The 14,805-nt window shown below is 44.2% G+C and overlaps 1 protein-coding gene across 2 annotated transcripts in view; it reads right to left on the bottom strand.

The window, feature by feature from the left end:
- Positions 1–7,690: 7,690 nt before the first annotated feature.
- Positions 7,691–14,805, bottom strand: part of LOC134137888 (gamma-aminobutyric acid receptor subunit rho-1) — a 38,351-nt gene continuing 31,236 nt past the window's right edge. For both annotated transcript variants that reach the window (XM_062571027.1, XM_062571028.1), the window contains 5 exons: positions 11,666–11,748; positions 11,016–11,156; positions 10,104–10,256; positions 8,848–9,044; positions 7,691–7,978 (listed from right to left, as the gene is read on the bottom strand). In XM_062571027.1, the coding sequence (XP_062427011.1) occupies positions 7,691–7,978; positions 8,848–9,044; positions 10,104–10,256; positions 11,016–11,156; positions 11,666–11,748 (862 nt within the window). The remainder of the gene's footprint in view (positions 7,979–8,847; positions 9,045–10,103; positions 10,257–11,015; positions 11,157–11,665; positions 11,749–14,805) is intronic.

Here is a 14,805-nt window from a genome sequence, read left to right as displayed (position 1 = left end):
CTGTAATTTCCACAGAACTATATACACTAGTCCTAAGGCATGAATTCCCAAGCTGAGTTTTAATATCAAGAAACCTTCCTTTTATTGAAGTATGACAGTATCTATAAATAAAAGGTCTCTTGTAAAACAAATGCTTGCCAAGAAAATAGTCATAGTGATGAAACCATTAGCTTTATAGCTGTTAGAGATTAAGAAATAAACTATGAAAGAGTTTCTATTAACTGTTTTTTATCCACAAGAGTTACAAGTCTTCTACACCAAATAAATGGGAATGGACAGAAAGTGTTGTAGCCATTGACATAAACTAGCTATTGCTGAAATGCTTTGAATAACTTGCTAAATTTAGAGTTTGGGTTGAAGCCTCTGGTATGTGACATGCACACATCCTGCTCTCAGGAGAAAATACAAGCAATAGGGCTTTCAGCGTTACTTTATCCAGGAATGCCAATGTTGAGGTTTTTCCATAAAATATTAAGTTGAAAGTCTTGGATCATCCAGCTTTCTGGGAATTTGGTTTAGTAGAAATGAACTACATCTGCGGCAGGACCAGTGTCCCAGAAGATGCATACTCCTTTTACTATCTTTCCAGAGGGAAAAAATAATACATTTTCCAGTGAGGTTGTTATTCAGTCCCTCAAGAATTTCTACTTCATGTGGACACAATTATCGTGAGGAAGGCTACGTCCTCTGAGGCATACTTGATCAACAGTACGATAAACATAAAAGTTAATCTGAAGATTGAAATGTCTACTGCATTGCTGCTGGTACCCATGCCTCTTTCTAATAGAGCTTTTTCCTCACCTCTACTCCTGAGCCTGGCCAGCCTGCCGTGTAGCAGCCTGCCACTGTCTCAGGACTGCTGGGCAAGATTTAGGTGGTTTAATGGAATAAAAGTGTGTCCCTCTTCAGAGCTCTTAGGCATCCTTGGCCTAGTAGAGAATTTTGGTAAAACTGCTGCCATCTTCGATTTCCTTAAGCACTTACAGAAGCCAGGAGTATCTGACAAACTGGTCAAGGTTTTTTCTCAGCCACAACTGTATGTGACCTTGCTTATTTAAAAACACCGAGAAGCAAAAAGTTAGAATAGCCTGTTTAACAGCTATAAGCTATACATTGTTATGCAGTACTATTATTAATGATTGTTCTAGGGTACCTATACAAACTTATCCTTTCAGCTGTTTAGTCTCAAAGGTAACTAGCAAATGTGATAATGGATCAATCCATTTGACTGATAAATATCTGAGATCTCAAGAGCTTATCAAAGGATAAAAAAAATCCACAAATGCAGTACATCTGTTCATCAGAATTAAGTTACTGGAGTCTTATTTCATCATAACCATCTGATAGGTACTTAAAATTCAACAGTAGTTGTAATTTCCATATTTTCACCTACTTCCACTTCTTGGAGGCTGAAGCATTCCTCACAATCTACAATTTGTTCCACTTTCACATGCATCTGAACAGCCCTCGTGCATTGTGTGGCCGTCCAACTGGTAATGTCCAATCGTGGACATGCAATAGAGGTGGTCTCACAGGTGCTTTTCGTTCCTCACTGCTTGTTCTTCAGTCCTCCATCAAACACCATATTGCTGTACAAGCAAGCATCAGAGAAGTAAGTTCCAGGGATGTCTACCCGTTCCTCAGGGCTGGCAAGGAATCTGGATCCGTTTTGTATGGGGAGAATCACTTGCTCAGGCATGAAACATGTAGAGAAAGGGTTATCTAATGATCTGATGATTATGAGAATATCCTTTCAATGGGAAAAAGAGACTACCAATCTTTCTTCCTTTTCTTCTTATTCTGTCTGCTTCTGACTGAATTTTCTTCTCAGCTCTCCTTGCTGCTTCATCTTATCAGTAATTATCAAGCATTGTTAAGAATTATTAAAGGCTTCAGTGTCTGGGACTTTTAATTTAGACATGTGAAGGCAGATCCCAGACATCCCTCTATTAGTGCGTCACAACATGACAAAACTTGTGAGCGTCTAACCATAATCCACAGAGACCTTTCAATACGCTTCAGCATCTAAAACCAACAAAATATAATTGTTATTGTCATTCCAAATGGAGGTTTCAGTAAACCTCCAAGAATTTGGTCTTAATTATATCATGAAGTTTCGTCCTAAACAAGAAAAATGAGGATTGGAACATATAATAAACAGTCTAGAGGGAAAGAAGCTTACTATAATCTTCCCTGTGGTTTAAAACTCACACGCAGGCTCCTTATCCGAACCCTGCCTGTGAAACCTCGGAGCTCCCTGTCGTATCAGGTGTAAGGATTTGTGCAGTGCAAGAGTGTCTCCATGAATGAGGTTATCAATTCAAGGACTGTTTCAGTGCAAAAGGCACAATAAGGAAGGGGAGAAGCAATAAAGGAGACACACAGAGACACAAAACCTTGTAGGCAAGCAGTAATGAAGATGATGACAAAGAGCAAATCCTTGAGTCATTCATCAATGGGCCAATATGAAACTGCAGAGACAGCCAACCTGGTCTCTGTAAATGATGAGAGCAGGGAAACAAGATGAACATGAGGGGATTTGTGGATCTATGTAGAACTTCCTAAGGAATATTTGGAGGAAGGGAATAGGGGTGGAAAAGGAGGGAGAATATATAGGAGGGGATATATAATGAGACATTGAGTATAAGGAGCAGCTGGTCAGCATGCTTGGATGAGCAAGCCCTGCACTTGATCACGTTAGTCTGTCCTATCTTCTCACTAAATCTTTTCTTATCTAGCTTTTGGTGTCATCTTACTTTCTTCCCTGAGTACAAGTGCTGTAAGCACTGGGCACCAGTAACTGGAGAAACAGGAGTTGAGGGAGTTCAGATGAACATATGGAGCCAGACCATAGGCGATGGTGGCTGCATCTGCAGTGCCAGCAGCCAGCTGCACTGGAGTCCTGGTGTTGGCGGCTAGCGCGGGTGAGGGTCTCGGTGCCAGCCATGGGGGCCTGGGGCCATGGACTGAGTGGCCTGCGGACAACCCCCAGGTTGGGCAAGGGGGAAAAGGCCTCTGCATTAGACTTGTGGGTCATTGCGCCTGTGGGCCTGGGCAGCAGCTACTTGGGCCAGTAGCTGGGTGGCAGGGGTGCCCATGTCCTGGAGGCAGCCATCCATCTTTCAACATCAGTGTCACAAAATTTAAGGACATCTGGTATTTGACAGGACCAGAGCAAAATGGTCTTATGTGCATTGAGAAACTGAGAGAGATAATTCTTCTGAAGGTAGAGAGCATGCAGTGCTGTACAAATGTGAAATTTTATTGTGGTTTTGAGTGTTTCTAGAAAGAAGCCAAAACAAACAAATCACTCAGACTTACTGCAGAAATGAAAAGGAGTGCAATGTTAATGACTGGTTACAAAACCATCCGCTGGAAGGTTAAAATCTCCCAAACTGCATATGTAAGTATGTTTAATGATTACAATTCTTGACAGCAAACACTGGCTGTATATGACATATCCTGTTGTTATAGAATACATATATATACAGATACATATAAGATTGAAAAGGCACTAGAGTTTCCAAAGTAAAACACAAAAATTAACACTGTAAATCCAAAAATGGAGGCTGGGGAGTCCATTTAGAAAGACATACCAGAAGATAAACTTTCAAAATCCCACAAGAAACCAGTCTCCCACCAAAAGTCAGGGAACTTGATAGTCCAGCTGCCATTCATATCTTCAAAATCTCTCTTAATATGCTGGTCAGAGGTTAAAAAATGTTTGTAGCATAAAGTTATATAGATAAGGAAATATACAGTACTGGTACAGCAAACTACATAGCATTAGGCTTCTTACGAAGTAACGTAGTTCACGTATTTAATATCTGGGCAGCTTACTACAAAGTATGGTACTCCTGTTTGTACTGTTCCTATAATCATGAAAATGAGTGGGTTCTTGTAATGCTGAGAACCTGAATACATTTCTGTGCAAGCCATCCCCAAAATATCTTGGAGCTCTTTGTGGAATAAAACGCTGTTCAGATTGAGGGAGGGCAACCAAACCTCATGGCTAGCCTTTCCATTGCTTTTGCCAGTCATCTTCATCAGATTGAAATGTTTATGGTTTAAGAACTGGTTATGGTTCATCGCTTGGAAAAACTTGCTAGAGAATGATGCAATATGAAGGAAATTTCATAAGACAAAGTTTAGATCGTATACGCATGTGAAGAAAAGCTATGCAGAAATTAGTAGTAAAATTATCTTATGGTTGGATATGTCTTTTAATGGTCTTAATTTTTGTGATTGGAAGACTTTCCTTTGGTTGAGGAGGATAGGATTAGAGACCATCTGGGCAGGCTACACATCCACAAATCCATGGGCCCGGATGGGATGCGCCCACGGGTACTGAGGGAGCTGGCGGATGTTGTTGCCAGGCCGCTCTCCATCATCTTTGAAAGGTGCTGGAGAACTGGAGAGGTGCCTGAGGACTGGAAGAAAGTCAATGTCACTCCAGTCTTCAAAAAGGGCAAGAAGGAGGACCCAGGGAACTATAGGCCGGTCAGCCTCACCTCCAACCCTGCAAAGTGGATGGAACGGCTCATTCTGGATGTCATCTCCAGGCACATGGAGGAAAAGAAGGTGATCGGGAGTAGCCAGCATGGATTCACCAAGGGGAAATCCTGCTTGACCAATCTGATAGCCTTCTATGACTCTTGCTGACATCAGCAAAGCTTTTGACACTGTCTCCCATAACATCCTCAGGAAGTGTGGGTTAGACGAGTTGACAGTGAGGTGGATTGAGAACTGGCTTAAAGGCAGAGCTCAGAGGGTCGTCATCAGTGACATGGAGTCCAGTTGGAGGCCTGTGGCTAGTGGTGTCCCCCAGGGCTCACTACTGGGTCCCATCCTGTTCAACTTTTTCATCAATGACCTGGATGAGGGGACAGAGTGCCTCCTCAGCAAGTTGGCTGATGATACCAAGCTGGGAGGCATGGCTGACACACCTGAGGGCTGTGCTGCCATTCGGAGAGACCTGGACAGGCTGGAGAGCTGGGTGGAGAGGAACCTCATGAGGTTCAACAAGGGCAAGTGCAGAGTCCTGCACCCAGGAAGGAATAACCCCATGTATCAGTACAGGCTGGGGGCTGACCTGCTGGAGAGCAGCTCTGCAGGGAAGGACCTGACAGTGCTGGTGGACAGCAAGTTGACTATGAGCCAGCAATGTGCCCTTGTGGCCAAGAAGGCCAATGGTCTCCTGGGGTGCGTTGGGAAGAGTGTTGCCAGCAGGTCGAGGGAGGTGATCCTGCCCCTCTCCTCAGCCCTGGGGAGGCCTCACCTCGAGTGCTGTGTCCAGTTCTGGGCTCCCCACTACAACAGAGACATAGAGCTACTGGAAAGAGTCCAGCAGAGGGCTACGAAGGTGATCAGAGGGCTGGAGCACCTGCCCTATGAGGAACGGCTGCGAGAGCTGGGCCTGATTAGCCTGGGGAAGAGAAGACTGAGGGGGGATCTCATCAACGTGTACAAGTACCTGAAGGGAGGGTGTCAAGGGGACGGGGACAAACTCTTTTCAGTTGTCCCGTGTGACAGGACAAGAGGCAATGGGCAGAAATTGAAGCACAGGAAGTTCTGCCTGACCGTGAGGGGGAATTTCTTCCCTGTGGGAGTGACGGAGCACTGGGACAGGTTGCCCAGAGAGGTTGTGGAGTCTCCTTCTCTGGAGATCTTCAAGGCTCGCCTGGATGCAACCCTGTCTAACATGCTCTAGGTGACCCTGCTGAGCAGGGAGGTTGGACTAGATGCATCTCCAGAGGTCCCTTCCAACCTTACTGATTCTGTGATTCTATGATTTCATTGCCATACCTACAGACTGTAGGCTGTAAGTGCAGTATGCAGTGCAGTTATGCATTTGCAGGTCATAATTTCAGCAGTTTTAAGAAATGCTGAGTTTTTTTATATTAAATTTATTTACATATGAAATTAAAAACAAGCATCAAGAAAGTTCAAATAATTTCAATGTCTGTACATTATGTCTAGCGTAATGCACAAAGCAACAGATCAGTTGGTCCAGAGCAGATGCCATGTGAGAAGATACATTTGCCTTTTGGAGATGCCACTTCTTTGGTCTGATCCTTAGAGCAGCTACATATGTAAAAGACATCCGCTTCAAGAATGGTCCTGTGCATGTGAGAAATTTTACAAGTGTGCGAGAAAGTGTGCATGTGTTTAAAATTCTGCCACCTGCCACCATCATTTAGCCATATGGATATAAACAGAGAGCATACGATGGCAGACTGACTGAACAACCCAACTTTCTTTGAGAAATCTTCAGTAATGCTGTTACTGTAAGAGCCCCTGACTCTATTCAGCAAATTCTTATTTTCCTGAGATTTGTTTACTACTACTACTACGCAGATTTTGCCTTTTCCATATAGAACAGCTATGCTGGCTAGTTGTTCTGCAAAACTGCGATGGAGAATTGGGACTTCAGTAAATGCCAAGTGCCTCAGTTCCCACTGCATCTCCTAGGTGTTATCCTGGAAGCGTGGGCACGGGGGGACGGTGGAGTACAGGCGCAGTGGATGCAACATCAAAGCAGAGTTGGTTACAGCTACCTGGATCTGCAAACAGACCCTTCATTTCAAAGCTTTCGGCATGGTATCTTTAAGTAACTTGGACACAAAGTCCTTACAACTGTATGGTCACCGGTTGAGCACCATTCTATTATGTTTTTACTAAAAATGGACTGGATTCTTCCTGGAAAGGAGTGCAATTATCAATGCTTTTAGCAGAAACAAGAGTTTACAACAAGCTGCAACTCTGTGTTGCTAACTAGTAACACCTAGGCAATCTCAGAGAGAAGTGGTGTATTCTGTAACGGGGTGGGGAGGTTTCTTTGTAGACCCATTTGTCTTCAGTGGAACATTTTGTAGAAAACCCTGTTCCCTTTCCCAGGAAACTCAAAAGTAAAATTCCCACATAAGCAAATCCAAGGAGAGCTCCTGTGGTTTGGTTATCATTGAGAAAAATCTGACTTCTGTCCAGACTGAGTGGATTCCTTTATAAGTGTACACAGTAAGTAATTTTAAAGGAATAATCAAAACAGTCTGGAAAGATTATTTTGCTTTTAAGTATGCTCAAAACAGAGCTCAGTTCTAAACCGTGTTACTACTTGGATCTATCAGTTCAGTACTGCTAGCACAGCATGTATTAAACAGTGGAAGCACGCTTTGGCCATCAACAACCTTGCCAAAGTGTTTCCTGGTACTGGACAATTTGTGCTTCCGATAACTATTTCATCCTGCAAACAAATGTGTATTTGCATAGTCTTTGTATTTGTTGGTATTGAATATGATAGGTCTGCTGAGCCCAGAAATATATGCATGCACTCAAGTACGTAGAGAGTTAGGATTTCAGGGTCACGAAATGGGGGATGTACTGTATATAAGCAACTGGCAATTACTGTCACTTGTTAAAATAGTTTACAGTGGCCTATGAGGCACAGGAAGGAACATAGCACAGCTTTAAGTATAAAATGTTAGATTGTATATCCTATATTTAGCTCAAATGTGAAGCTTGCACAGAGATATTTATGTTGAAGATGAGACATACATAGTAAAAAAAAAAATCCTGAAAACAATTGATTTTTCTTCAAATTAAAACATTTCTCATTTTCTTTCTGTTAGCCTGTGAGACTGTACTTTCATGTAATGAGGCAATGCCCTGTGAACACAGAAGTTACGTATGCTCATGAAAAAATGGACCAGTATATCAAATTAAATAGAATGTATGCACCAGGGAATATTATCCTGGAGTATTTGTCAATGGCGTGAGTGTCGATCCGCATGCTGACGTATCTCTGATTTTTCCGCCTGCCTGAGCCCCTTTCAGACCCCAGCGCCAGCTGCACCATCATTCTGTCCTGTTTGTCTCCGTTCTCGGACACGTAGTGCCCGAGTTCGTTCACGTCACCGTCGTTGTAGCTGCCATCCATCATCATGGGCCGCGGCTGAGGGAGGCTGCACGCGCAGGGAAGCTGTGGACACAGTTATGAGTTATGTCCGGATACACGTGCACAGGGCCCTGTTCTCCTTGCAAAGGCAGAGGGAGGAAAGGCCTGTGGAGTCAGGCTCCTGGGACACACAAGGGAGAACGGGACCAGCGGGCGAGGATGGAGCTGGGCAGCAGCTTTTTTCTTCTCCGGTTTCACATCTGCAAGACAACTGAGAGCTGCGCAAAAAGCAGCTATCCTCTAGCACTGCTGTTCGTTTGGGAATGAGAAAGTTCATTTGGCTAAAGCACAGCTATCACCATGTAAATAAAGGTTGGGCCAGTTGTTTGAAGCTGAGAAAACCAGAAAAAAGAACAGAGGGAACCTGTGAGAAGGGATGCATTAGGCTTGCCCAACTTGAAGAGCTGATGCTGAGATTTTGGTGGTGTATATAATTTACCTAAAAAGCAAAAAGGGGAAATTCTGGACCATTATGTATAAGCCTAGGCACTGCCTGGGGAAAAATGAGGGAAATCTGCCATGTTATCTGACACCCAAAACGCAGTATCCATCTGGTGCTATTCACAGGTTTGTATTTGTATATTCAAAATAACAAAATATTTAAAGGTAAAATATTAAAACCTATTCCACTTCTACAGGCAGTGGAGGGCTATAGGTGGGGGAATGCAGCTGCCCTCATACACTGAAGAAACGCTGGTGAGCTTGAGTGCTGGGTATCTGCAGCTAATCTTTACAACCAACAATACTTTACTGATGGCGTCTTTTTGCCAGCATTGATTCTCCCAAGGCAGCAGAAAGCAAAACACTGTAGCTGCCAACTTTAGATAGTTCCCAGACATTTGATGCCCCTTTCCCCAGTGGCAAAGAACAGCATCGGAGATTGAAAACCTCACCTTGTCCCGGAGTTTCCTCTCCTTCCGCTCTTGCACTGTGGTCAGGTAATTCACTGCTGCATATTCCAGCACCGAGAGGAAGACGAACACAAAACTGACCCATAGGTAAATGTCCACCGCTTTGATGTAGGAAACACGAGGCATGGAGGCGTTCACTCCCGTGATGATTGTAGACATGGTCAGCACGGTGGTTATCCCTGAGAATATACCAGGACAGAGAGCTCATAAGGCATGTTCCAACCAGACTCTTTATCACTAACACCAGACGCAGATATAATTTCCTGACATCTCAGTTTACCTGACCGTATTTTTTTCACATTTAAGTGGTGGATTTTGTTGCCTGAGAAGGGTCCAGACAGCCCTGATTTCTAACTGGGGTTTTCCTTTTTTTATTGTGACGGTAATGCTAATTCTGATTTGAGCACATTCCTCACTGCATAGCAGCAGCACTTTGCCACTGTGCAAGCTGGCCCTCTTGTTACAAGCACTAATTATTCACATTAATAATCCATTCAGGAGTTGAAATGATGTATATATGCACAAAGGACTGAACTCACAGGAATATCTAAGTGCCTAACTGCTTCTAAAGGCAGTGCCTACATCTCTTGGAGAGCCTAGGCCCAGACATCTATGCTCCTGTTCAATGATTTCTCAAGGCACTGGATACTGCTTCTGAACATGGACTTGGACATGCCCCACTGCCATCTCCCTTAGGGCTGTATATATGCTCTTCCCTGAAGAACATAATTTTAACAATAAACAAAAAGTCCTGAAATGTGTTCACTGGAATAAATGGAAGGGCTCAAAGTCTGTAAAAACACAAATAGTATTTCACTGAGGACAAAGCATCCATTTTCAAATGAGATTCACATCCATAGCATAGTTCAGCTCCTATGGCAAATCTTGTGATATGTGGCTTCACCTGTCTGAGGAATGATGTGGAAGCAGAAGCTAAATCCCTCACAGTGCAGTACAATCTTACTTAGCAATTTGAATAATGCAGCTCAGCTTACTGTGTTACCTCCACCCTCTCTCCTCTAGAAAAACTCAATATACTTAAGGTTTGCTAGTGTTGCTAATTTCACATTCTTGCTCACTAAAATTTCTGAAGAATATTGAGACTGGTTCTGTACATGCTATGTATCTGTTACAAGCAATAAAAGCAGAGCTTGGTGTTTGCTCCCTGATTTGTCCTCATCGTCAGGGCCTTGCCTGTGACTGTCTCTTAGGTCTGCTGACTACGAGATCATTTTTACCTAAAGGAACTCTGGCAGGTACAGCTCGGCGATCGATCCAGAAAGACACCCAGGACAGCATAACCATGAGAGTGGCAGGGAAGTAAGTTTGGAGCAAGAAGAAGAAGATGTGTCGGCGCAAGGTGAAGTTTATGTACAGGCGATTGTACCATCCTGCATAACAGAGAGAAGAAACCAGAGAAGTTGCACCTAAGCCAAACCAATTTCAGGCAAGAGATGGTGCACCAGTGAAATAGTGCTACATCTGATTTTGGAAAACGCAAGCAATGACCACAGACGTTGCAGCTGACAGAAAAGAATCTTCATTGAACTGACTGCTGTAACCTACGTGTCTCTCAGGAGCAGGTCTTCCAGAGAAGATAACATAACCTGTGCACCCAGGGCATTTAATTCATATTAAAGCCTAGTGTGATCTTGAGGGGGAATAGCCTTTCTGGATTTTCTAACCATAGATTAAGTGCATTCAGAATAAGGCACTCCTCATTCCAGACAAGGAACATCAAATTATTTGAAAACAGTTAGTCTGAAGCAACATTCCCTTTTGGCAAGTGCTAATCAACTTTTGGAAATCCTCTGTGCAAGTCAGTTCTTAGAGGACTTCAGGGTACAAAGGTCTTAGAAAATCAGGGTCCTGTTTTTGTATGCCTTTCTAAACAGAAATGCATCTGATAATTTTGTAACTATTAACGTGGAAGGAATGGCGCAGTGCAGGCAGCACTGCAGTGAACAAATCATGAAGTCTGGCTGGCGATAGCTGGCACCTTTTGCAGTGCCAAGATCACCCTGGACCCTATCAAGGTCCTGGGCACCCCTGGACCTCCCAATGGGACATTCCTCTATAAAGAAGGGCAAGAGGGCTGGGCCTGACCCCTTTCCCACAGCCCACTCTCCACCAGGCGCTCCGTTACTCACCTGTGCTGCTGTAAAAGGCGAGTTTTGTGGTCGTGTGAAACTCCTGGATCAGGAACTGGGACAGAGATATCCTCTCGTCTGTTTTTAGGGAATCATTCCCGTTCTTCCAGTACAGCATGAGGTCATCCTCAGTGTAGGCATCTAGGGGAGCACAGCAAACTTTAATGCAATGCAGTGGAATAGCCATTACGGTACCTACAGCTCAGCACATGCCAATGCATGTTCCAAGTGAAATATAAGATCCTGGGTCAAAGGGCTGAATGCCACCAGCTGGCTGACAGCCCCAGAAGTTTAAGAGCTGTTGTTGGGGGAGATACCTGGGGCGAATGGATGCTGCTGGGCACTGCTGACATGCAGGCAAACCGCCCTAGGTAGAGCAGAAGGCTGGGGCAGCCCAGCTGACTTTTAGGGGGACACTGACAGGACAGCATTTGCCGATGATATTTAAAGTATATTTTCTTGTTGCAAACACCATCTAAAAGAATTATATCAAAAAATACTTAAGGGCAGGGATTTGTTCTCAGTTTTGAAGTTTGCTCACTTGGGTTAGACCTCCAATCTATTTACCAACTCCTTATTTTATAATCAAACCTAGGTGTAGGCGGCCACAGTGTGAACCCTTAGCTTACACACACCTCCCTTTAACTTACAGCTCTCAATCTCCAGGGAACATGTTTGTGTGTCCAGGGGAAAGCGACTGAAATCCATGTTGCACATTGCTGTTACTGTAACTCTAGGAATAATAAGAAACAGCACATCAAAAGCTAGGCTTCTTATGTGACTGAAAAATAGCAAAGCTTCGAGTTTATTTTGTTATTAAATAACTACCTGGTCAGTAACAGTTCATCGAGAAAAAAAGCACCTTCCTTTGAGCTAAAGCCATTCCATTTGAGCTAAAGCCATTTGTTCTTCTCAGCAAACTAGTGTTAGACTAGATGACTAGAAAGGCCACCATAAACTCCTACTAGATGAAAAAAGTAGGGAAGAAAATGGGAAAGGGCAGAGAGGAAACTTTTTTACCATTTGTAGTTTTCTCTGCACCCCTTGAACAGCCAGCTACTTATTCAAAACCTGGCAATCATACTTTGACATCAACCACTAGAGGGCACAGACGGTACCGAGAGATAGAACTGAAGCTGGTCGAAGCTCATGACCACTGAAATACTCTGCACTATAAAACAGAAACTCTGGTCTTCCTCTAGTCTGTCTCATTTATAATAGTATAATTCTATATATACTCTGGGAGCATCCAAAAATCTTGATTCAATTGCCTTGAGGAGTTAAGGAGAGGAGAGGAGTCAAGCTCAGTTTGTCCAGGACTGAATGGGAATTCAGATGTCCAAGATGCAAGCAGCAATCTTGAACGACTCCCCCCACCCATTGCCTCACACTTTACAGGCCCCCTGACACCAATAGCTCAGCAGTGTCTCTACTTGCAGCACAGGCATCCCCAGGTGCCTGGGGTCGGGTCCCGCTTGTTCCCGTTAGGGTCTCCATGTGGGCTGGACTGAGTGGTTCAGTTTACACCTAACCCCCATCAAGTTTCACAGGCTGAGCCTGTCCTGCCCATTTTGCATAGGGAGTTTGTGATGGTGAGGGTCTCCAAGGATGATCAAGAGCAGTCTGTGGGAACTTGTACTTTCTTTTAATCACCTACTTGCTTTTGACAGACCCTCAACCTGCCAGCTTAGCTGCTCAGTGATCAGACAACTGTCATTCTTTGGGGAACACATGGATTTACACTCAGTTCCCTTCTTAACAGACTCAACACCACATCTCTCTCTGGAGAGTGCTCCCACAACTGGGTTATTCTGGATGGAGAAATATGTTCCTCTCAAAGATGTTCCACCAGGCAGAAAATAAGGGAGAAAACCAGGCAGGGTCAGCATCAACCTCTAAACTAGATGTCACAACTCCCACTTGTTCCCACATTGGAGCATTCACGCATTGCACATGAAACAGTTACTGCATAAAAAGTACGACGGGTCTAAAGTCAGCATAATGTTTGCATTGCTTTAGCTGTACATGTGAGTCACTAGGAGTTATATACCCTCAGGTGAAGCTCATTATGTTGTGTGACTAAGGATGTTTGGTCTGTTGTCTTGCTTAATGTAAAGGTAAATTTGTATTCAGGGTAATTTATATCTCTTTGTAATTACCTGTAAAAACAGTAATTGCACATTTCATTAGGCCCTGAGACTCTGTTGCAAAATAAAGTGGGTAAATATAACCTTCCCAATGAACTATTGGCTGCACCACTGGTGTTGGCAACAGCGTTTTCATTTCTATGATCATGGTACCCTGTTTGAAGACTGGCAGCTGATGGGGAGAGAGATGTCCCTCACTAAGCTGGGCACATATGTCTTTGCCAACAGGTTGGCCAGCCTGGTAAAGAGAGCTTTAAACTAGGAAGGGTGGGGGAAAGGGAGAGTTATAGAGACAGGGAAGTCAACAAAACGTGGCTCAAGCTGGATGCCTCCACTGGGTGCATGCAGCTGTGCGAAGTGCATATGAGACACTTCAGGAAAGATAGGCTAGGAAGTGAGGTGGTGGAGTTGCTCTTTATGTGAGAGAGCAACTGGAATGTGTTGAACTCTGTCCAGGGGTGGATGAAACGCAAGTTGAGAGCTTATGGGTAAGAGTTAAAGAGCAGGCTAACATGGGGGACACTGTTGCAGCCATCCGATCAGGAAGAGGAAGTCAATGAGGCCTTTTACAGACAGCTGGAAGTAGCCTCACAATCACAGACCATGGCTCTCATGGAGAACTTCATCCACCCTGATATCTGCTGGAAGAAAACACAGCTAGGCAAAACAGTCCAGGAGACTCCTGCAGAGCATCAATGGTAACTTCTTGACACAGGTGGTGGAGGAGCCAACAAGGAGAGGTGTGCTGCCAGACCTTGTGCTAACAAACAAAGGAAGATTGGTTAGATATATGAAGACTGAGGGCAGCCTTGATCATGAGATAGTGGAGTTCAGGAGCTTGCAAGGAGCAAGCAGGGCAATAAGTAGGATCACAACCCTGGACTTCGGGAGAGCAAATTTTGGCCTCTTCAGGGAACTACTGGAATCCCATGGGAGGGGGGTTGAGGGATAGTATAGTGATTATCACATCTGCTTTACATGCTGAAGGTCCTAGGTTCAAGCACCAGTGGAACCAGCACCAGGAAATCTTTGGACTCGATGACCTCCAGAGGTCCCGTCAACCTTACTGATTCTGTGATTTTGTGGGTTAGGGTCCTAGAAGGAAGGGGAGTCCAAGAGAGCTAGTTAATATTCAAGTATCACTTCCTCCAAGCTCAAGAGCAGTGCATCCCTATGAGTAAGAAGTAAAGCAAAGGAGGCAGGAGACCTGCATGGGTGAGCAAGGAGCTCCTGGCAAAACTCAAACAGAAGTACACAGAACGTGGAAAAAGAGACAATCTACTTGGGAGGAATAAAAAAATGTTGTCAGAGTACGCAGGCATGTGATGAGGAAGGCTAAGGCCCATTTAGAATTAAATCTGGCAAGGGATGTCAAGGACAACAGGAAAGGCTTCCTCAAATACATCAGTAGCAAAAGGAAGACTAGGGAAAATGTGGGCCCACTGATGAATGGGGCAGGGGCCCTGGTGACAAAGGATGCAGAGCAGGCAGAGTTACCAAATGCCTTCTTTGCTTCAGTCTTCACTGCTAAGGGCAGCCCTCAGGAATACCAGAGCCTGGAGACAAGAGAGAAAGTCTGGAGAAAAGAAGACTTTCCTTTGGTGGAGGAGATTTGGGCTAGAGATCTTCTAGGCAAATTTGAC

The sequence above is a fragment of the Rhea pennata genome, chromosome 3 (genome assembly GCF_028389875.1).
Source record: "Rhea pennata isolate bPtePen1 chromosome 3, bPtePen1.pri, whole genome shotgun sequence".
Classification (NCBI taxonomy): Eukaryota; Metazoa; Chordata; class Aves; order Rheiformes; family Rheidae; genus Rhea; species Rhea pennata.
The sequence above is the reverse complement of the archived record's forward strand: the minus strand, read 5'-3'. Positions and strand labels throughout refer to the sequence as shown.